This window comes from Lactuca serriola, chromosome 9 (genome assembly GCF_051521515.1).
Source record: "Lactuca serriola cultivar US96UC23 chromosome 9, Lser_US96UC23_V15, whole genome shotgun sequence".
NCBI classification, from domain to species: domain Eukaryota; kingdom Viridiplantae; phylum Streptophyta; class Magnoliopsida; order Asterales; family Asteraceae; genus Lactuca; species Lactuca serriola.
Genome location: NC_136416.1, coordinates 161,548,668 through 161,556,720, shown reverse-complemented (window position 1 = coordinate 161,556,720; position 8,053 = coordinate 161,548,668). Strand labels below are relative to the sequence as shown.

Below are 8,053 nucleotides of genomic sequence, written 5' to 3'. Positions count from 1 at the left end.
TACATGACCGATGGTTATTTCAAGTTTAAAACCCCTGTTCCAGCTTTAGACATTTTGCTGGAATTTGTAATTTTCAAATAATCTTATTATTTAAGCATATTCATTAGCTTAGTATAATACCAGTAAACACCCACATAGTTTACTCACATATATTGTTCCATACAATTTCATGAATAAAATCAGTAAATGACGAAAGTTATAGTCCAACTCAAAAGTCAAACATCTTTAGTTTAATGAATCCATACCGATTCCCAACAAATTTTTGTAAACAAAAACTTGTTTATGATTTTAAGTTAGGGTAAATAGCACAAAAGACATTAAGTTTGCACTAAAATTCTCATTTGACACTATGTTGTTTTTGTCTCAAATTTGACACTGTATTTTCAAAAAAAAAATACAATTCTGGCCACTTGACCAGTCAATCAAGTTACCGATGTGACATTATGATGTGTCAGTTTTGATGACGTGTAATGCTGACTTGTCAAAATTGAATTTTTTTTCCACATGAAACACTAAGTTTTTACTTTTTTTGACACTAAGTTGAATTTTTTCTTTCAATTTTGACACTCTATTTTTTGTTCCAAATCGAACATTATTTTTTTTTTCCAATTTTGTTTGATGTTCACCATTTTCCATTTAAAATCCTATAAATATTTTTTTAATACATTTTAAAACTTATAGATACAATTTTTTTTCATTTAAAACCCATATTTTTGTATAAATACAAGGGTTTTTTTACATTCAAACCATAACTTTATGTATAAATATGTATTAGTTATATAAAAACCGTATTTTATATTAAATACACAACTTTAAAATGAATTTGGAGGTTTTGAGGCGTGTAGTCGATCACGGTACAAAAGTCATGTTAGTAACGTGTGAAATTTTTACATCTTATTCAAAACTTATGGTTACTATGATTCTCATATTATAATTGATGCATATTTATCCATAACATTATCTTTTGAATGTAAAAAAAAAGACTTTGTATTTATATAAAATGTGGTTGTTAAACGAAAAAATGTATTTATATGATTAAAAATGTAATAAAATATATTTTTATGCGGTTTCAAATGAAAAATTGTCAACATTGAACAAAATTGGAAAAAATGATGTTCGATTTGGAATAAAAAAATAGAATGTCAAAATTGCAAAAATAAATAAATAAACTTAATGTCAAAATTAGAAAAAAATGAAAACTTAGTGTCTTTTGTGGGAAAAAATTTCAATTTTAACCTGTTCGCGTGTCATGTTAACATGTCACGTCATTAAAACTAATATGTCATCATGTCACATCAACAACTTGATTGACACGTCGTCATGTCACATCAACAGGTAACCTGATTGACCAGCCAAATTGTCATAACTTTAAAAAAATTGGATAACCCAGTGTTAAATTTGATAAAAAAAAAACACACTGTCCAATTAGAATTTTGGAGTAAACTTAATGTCTTTTATGCTATTTACTCTTTAAATTATGCAAAAACTGTTCCTTCACATATTATTAACATGACCATTTAAAAATTCATATCAAAGTTCCCACCAATTTCATCAAAACTTTCTACAGAAGTTGTAATTTGACTTATTCAATTCCCACTCAAAACCCTGTGATGTTTCCTTCTCTACCCAATAGCTTCACAAAGTCTTCGCATGTGTTACAATTGCTTTCTGGACATCAAATTCCAAATTGCAAGAAATGATTTAAATGTTAGGATCAATAGCAACACAAATACAATAATGATGCAAAAAAATGGGAAATAGAAGGGAATACAAGTTTTACTTGTTAAGTACAATTTGCATGAAATCCACATCTGTTGCTCGGATTTTTTTGATTAAGTTCTTGATAAATTCTGACATTGTATTTGGATCTGTCAAGACATTGATGATTTTAACTCAGTAAGACTCTAAATTTAACACAAACAGTGAATAAGCCACTATATAAAACCAAGCTAAAACTATAACAGGGATTTTTCTTTTATGCAAGTACTAGTATATTTTTTAAAGTATAATTACTGAATTTTGCTAAGAAAATGAATTATTGTCATTGATTTCAAAATTCAAATCAAAATAAGATGATCAAATAGAAAGCAAAAAAAGTACCTATCAGAATGGTTCTTTGTGAATTCCTAGGTCTTCAGAGCATCACAAAATCATATACCCTCCAAAAGAGCTATATATACTCCATATATAGTCCTGATTTTCTCTCCAGAAGAGCCCTTATGGATCTAGGGTAGAGTACTCCATCATAGATAGAGACAAATATCAATCATGTCGCACTGATTTGGGACTCTAATACACTGTTATTCACACATCTACAAAGCAGGTATCTTCGTACGAGACGGTTTGTATCTCGGATGTAAAACCACAGGATTCAAGAAGGCCTCTCGACCCTGAAATACGCAGACCTTTCATAAAACAAATGTCCTGTGGAAGATGACTTATGCATGTAACTTCTACCCCTAAAATTTCTAAACGTTTTATCTTACAGATGCTGATTGGAAAATCTCGTAAAAGCTTGCACTTCCTTAGGGATAGTCTCCGTAAACATTCTAATTGGTCAAGATCCTCTGGTAATTTCTCAAGCGATGAACAATGAATCAGATCGAGCTGTTTCAAATCTTTCAACATACAAATAGAATCCGGAAGATGCTTGATCACTGAGTATGACAGATATAGCGTCTCTAAACATTCTAGTTGGCCAAGATCCTTTGGTAATGTCTTAAGTGAAGAACAATGAACAGCGAGTGTTCTCAGATGTTTCAACATACAGATGCTATCTGGAAGATGTTCAATCTTTGCATGCAACAAATATAGCGTCTCTAAACATTCTAGTTGGCCAAGATCCTCGGGCAACTTCTCAAGAAAGGAACAATCACGAAGCTCAAGAAATACCAGATGTTTCAACATACAAATGCTATCAGGAAGATGTTTAATCTTTGTATCTGATAAAGTCAGATTTTTTAAACATTCTAATCGGCCAATATCCTCAGGTAACTTCTCAAGACTCCAACAATGTTTAAGTTGAAGAACTTCCAGATGTTTCAACATACAAATGCTATCCGGAAGATGTTTCATATTTGTCATAGAAAAACTTAGCTCTTCTAGACATTCTTCGTGGTCAAGTTTCTTGGGAGCCTCCGGATACGCTTCGAGTTTAAGCTTTCTTAAACATCGTGACCCACAAGTGCTTTCTGAAAGTGTCTCAAGGTTAGTGCAAGCACACAGACCTTCATAAATAAGCTGCTTAAGATTTCTAGTCACACGGTCCTTGGGATCATCAATGTAAAAGCATTCAAACTGAAACTGTCACAAAGTATTGTCCGGGTGAAGTGAACATCTTTCAAGGGACTTGGCAATCAGATGTGACTCAGCTGAAGGATCAATCTCAAGTGATTCATCCTTTCTACTAGAAGCAACATTCCTTTTGTCAAACATAAAAGATGTAAACCCCAAACAGCCTCTTAAGTTCAAGTAGACAAGATTTTCTAGACATCCAATGGGAACATGAAGTTGTAACAAATTCTTACATTCTTTTAGATCTAACTTCTTCAGATTTGGAGTCAACCCAAGGTCAAGGGTTTTCAACTTTGAATGACTAATGTTGAGGGATGTGAGCTTTTGACATTTATCGGCCATGTGAAGGTCTTCCAAATCATAACAGCTGTTAAGATCTAAATCCTCCAGATTCGGAGTCCACCCAATGTCTAGGGTCCTCAACTATGAATTAGTGAGTGTCAAGGATCTGAGATTCAGACATTTACCAGGCATGTGAAGTTCTACCAAAGCATTGCAGTCTTTAAGATGTAAGAGCTCGAGGTTCACAGCTGGGCGAAGGTCGATTGTCTTCAACTTTGACTCACTGAGGTTACTGGTGCGTTTACATTGATAATATGTAAATGTACCAGTAACTTGGTGTTATAAAACATATTGTTGTGTGTGATTCAGTAAGTGAGTGCAAGCGAGCATTGAGTCGAAGTTTATCCGTTCCTTTTATCCAAGGTAGGATAAAAACGATATCTTTGGTCCCCTCGATGATTTAGTGATGGCACATAAGTGCATGGCCAAACCGAGACTAATTTGATGTAATCAATTGTAGTCTGTTGTCAGTCTTCATAAATCAAAAGTCGGGAAACAGTATAGAGAGAATGATTTAAATCCATGTCTCAGTCTATACGATATCTAGAATTGAGGAATATACGATCCCTTATCTAAAGGACATGCTTCTGATAAGATCAGAGTTGACAGCGGCTTTGGAAATCTATGATTGCAGATCAGGATCTGAAGTCATACGCAGAATAGTTATTAGACTTATCCAAGTGGGAGACTGTTGGATTAGTGTCTAGTCCATAACTATTTTGGTATGTACTTGACCCGATGGTTCATGGTCCTTTTGGGTTGCCTTCACCAAAGCAACTTGATAGGGTGAATTATGGAGAGAGAGGATTAATTATGATTTATTAATATATTATGAGAATAATATATTAAAGGAGAAATCATATTGTTTAATTAATATTAGTCAAGAATTAATTGATAATTAATTTTGTGGCTAAAAGAGATTAATTAAACTTAAGTGACTGGAACTGTAATTATAAGATAATTGCATTTGGGCTATGGATTACTTAATAATATATAATTTGGACGAATTCTATGGGGAAGCCCATTAGAAATCGTCCAACGGATATCCCAAAGGAATCTGTGGGCTGCTTAGGGCTTAAGCAGTCAGATTAGGGTTTCCTAGTTTAAAACCCTAATAGCCTACATGTATATATAGTACCCTTAAGCCCCAAAAACGTGGCTAAGAGTTCCACTAGGGTTTTTGGACGATTTGGGTAGCCTCCCCTCTCCTTATTCTCCATCCTCTTGCTCTTGGTGTTTGTAAGCCATTAGAGGAGTGGCACTTGTGACTCTGAGCTTTCTAAAGTCATTACAAGGAGGATTTGAGATTGTTATTGCTACATAACAATCAAGGTAAGATCTAAACCCCATTCATAAGTTAATATGATTAATTGTATGCTAGATCTAGGGTTTAAAGTCTTGGATGAATTGCATGTACAATAGAGAAACCTAGATCCAAGCATTAGGGTTTGCATGAGCACATAGGATGTTCTTATGGCCAAAATTCATCAATATTATATATATATATATATGGGAGGGTTCAATTGAGAAAAAAAATTGTTGAGAATGGGGGAATGATTCTCAGTCACTCATTTATTTTTGCTACAAAAGCCTCCGTCGTACCAGCGGAAATGGAAAATGAATAGAAATGTGTTTTCCAACAAAACATATTTCCTTAAACTATGCTAATCATTACCTTAATATATACAAAAACATAGTTTTTTTGTTTTTTTTTTTAATTTTTACGAAGCTATTTTTATCGGAAAAATGATTTTAAATATACCAAAATTCATTATTTTACAAATAGACATCCATATTGATATAATTTTAAGATAAAATAATTTTTTTTTATATTTTTAGCTATCGTTATTCATAAGTGAATAAAAATGCATCAGGTTTTATTACAGTACATTCGTTATTCACTTAAGAATAAAAAGTATGATTATTTTTTTTTTTACAATTGAAGTATCATTCATATATGAATATAGTATATAATAAACATAGTATATTCATATTAAAATATTGGATGATGCATTCACTTGTGAATATTAGATGATATATTCACTTATGAATATTAAATGATATTTTCATATGTGAATATTACATAGTATTACATGGTATATTACATGTAAATATTACATAGTATATTCACTTGTGAATATTAGATGATTAATTCACTTATGAATATTACACAATATATTCACATATGAATATTACAAGGTATATTCACTTATGAATATTAGAAGGTATTTTCACAAATATATATAATTTTTATATGTTATTCACATATGAATAACATACAGACTTGCATATTTATTTTGTGTTTTTAATAATCATATACTGATTCAGGTGAGAAAACATATTCATATGTGAATATAACGTGGGAATTTAGTTTATGCATTTCATCAAACAGTTGGAGTGCATACAAGTTAACTATTTTAAAAATGTTAAAAACATCAAGTTATCAATTCCAAATCATCATATACTTCCGATTTCGACTTCAGATGTGACATCCTATGTCTGATTGATTTCTTATTTTGATTTTGATTTCCAAAAATCCGATCGGGAACCTGTGAGTACCGATTCTGAGTCCTTCAATGTCGACTGTGACTGCGAGTCCAAAACTCTGATTCCAATTTCATGAATAGCGAAGAAATTCCGATTCCAACTGATTTCGTTTGCGAATCTGGGAAATTCCAATTCCAAATCCGTTATGAACTTTAACAAATGCTTGCAAGCTACGAACATTCGGAGTATTCAACAAAGAAATCGATGAAATTGATGAATTTGGGTTGCGAATCTGTCTTGAACGGCAAACATCCCGGCCACAAATATCGATGATTGATTAACACTGGATGACATTGATGACGGTTTAGTTGAAGAAATCTGGATGATCGTTGAAGGTTGGAGGAGAAATTTTGATGATGAACGAACTGTTATCGAATTCTCTATAGTTACGTATTTGAGATTGAAGGTTATTAACATATTTTCAAGTTTGCCACCGTGTCTTTTTATGCTTAGATTAAATGAGTGATTGAGAATGATTCCCTCGTTCTTAACATTTTTTATTTTCTTAATTAAACCCACCTCTCTCTTTATATATATATATATATATATATATATATATATATATATATATATATATATATATATATATATATATTAATTTGAAAATGTCCTTTGGTAAAGACAGGAAAAACAATAATTTTTTTACATTAAAAAGAAAAGAAAGATACCTACCCTATGATTTACTTTTCTATAAGTAAAAAGGGAAAATGACTTAAAAAGGTAACCAAGTTTAAAAAGTGTACAAAAAAGGTTATCCGGTTTCCAAATGTTCAAAAAATACCATTGTTGTTTTTTTAGTACAAAAAATATCATTAATGTTATTATTTGTACACAGAATACCAACAAAATACACATGTGTTCAACTAAAACATTGTGGTAACCAGGTACTTCAGGTAAATGGGATGAGAAGAGTGTAATCAGCTAGTGCTTGTTTGATGAGATTGTTTAATTTTTGTTGAAATTGTTGGAAAAGATCTTACTTCCACCGTATGATCCGCCGAACAAGATTACAGGTGACGCTTCGGCTGACAAATTTCTCTTCAAATCGGTGATGAGAAGAGCGTAATCAGCAAGTGCTTGTTCGGCTGTTAGATAGGCTAAAGTAGAAGCGTTCTTGTATGCCTCTTTCTGGCTTCCATATGGCATCGATTCACCATAATATCGATGCTAGATCAAATCACGCAGCTTTTGATAAAATTGTATTATTAAAGGTCTGCAAGTGAAGAAACTAATGTAGAGTAGAGTGATTAGGGCTTTTACTTCGGGGAAGATGACCATGGCACCAAAACGAGGGGCGAGTTCCCAAACGAAGTCGGTGTTGGCAGCGAACCATTCGATGTCGCCTTCGTTGCCGCAATAAAGGAAGATTGGACCCAAACGATTAGGGCCTGCGCCCACCCAGTGATCGGAGTTGATGAGATAATGTTGTTGGAACTTGGGAAGACCATTGAAGCTGAAATGATCAAGAGTCTGATCAAAGTATCGTGTCTCGTAAGTGTACTTCGGCTGAACAAGAATGTTTTGGGTTTTGAGAAGCCGTGGGGATTTGCCGAGAAATGGAGGTGGCCAGCGAGATTCCGGTGTTGATGAAAGTAGGCAGATGATTAGGAGGAAGAATAAGAAAAAGGGTTTTGCCATAGCGGTGGAGGGTGGCGATGAAGAACAATAGTGGCCGAAGTGAAGTGGAGGGTTCTTTATAAAAAGTAGCTAAATTTCCATTACATTCAAAGAATGGAAAATGACTTAAAAAGGTAACGAAGTTTCAAAAATATACAAAAAAAGACCATTGTTTTTTTTTGTACACAAGATACCATTTTACCGGCTATTGTAGGTTACCCACAAGGTTTTATTTGAACACATGTGTACTTCA

At 32.8% G+C, this 8,053-nt stretch overlaps 1 protein-coding gene across 1 annotated transcript; it reads right to left on the bottom strand.

Moving 5' to 3' along the window:
• Positions 1-7,128: 7,128 nt before the first annotated feature.
• Positions 7,129-7,821, bottom strand: LOC145076222 (uncharacterized). The gene is made up of 2 exons (XM_079022176.1): positions 7,444-7,821; positions 7,129-7,350 (listed from the first exon to the last, which is right to left on the bottom strand). The coding sequence occupies exons 1-2, from the start codon at positions 7,819-7,821 to the stop codon at positions 7,129-7,131; spliced, it is 600 nt and encodes a 199-aa protein (XP_078878302.1).
• Between the last annotated feature and the right edge of the window lie 232 nt (positions 7,822-8,053).

Excerpts from the sequence above, each read along its gene's own strand:
- LOC145076222 (XM_079022176.1), bottom strand. The coding sequence starts at position 7,821 with ATGGCAAAACCCTTTTTCTTATTCTTCCTCCTAATCATCTGCCTACTT. Across the intron at positions 7,351-7,443 it reads CCATGGTCATCTTCCCCGAA|CATCGATATTATGGTGAATC; the intron begins GTAAAAGCCCTA and ends GATTTGATCTAG.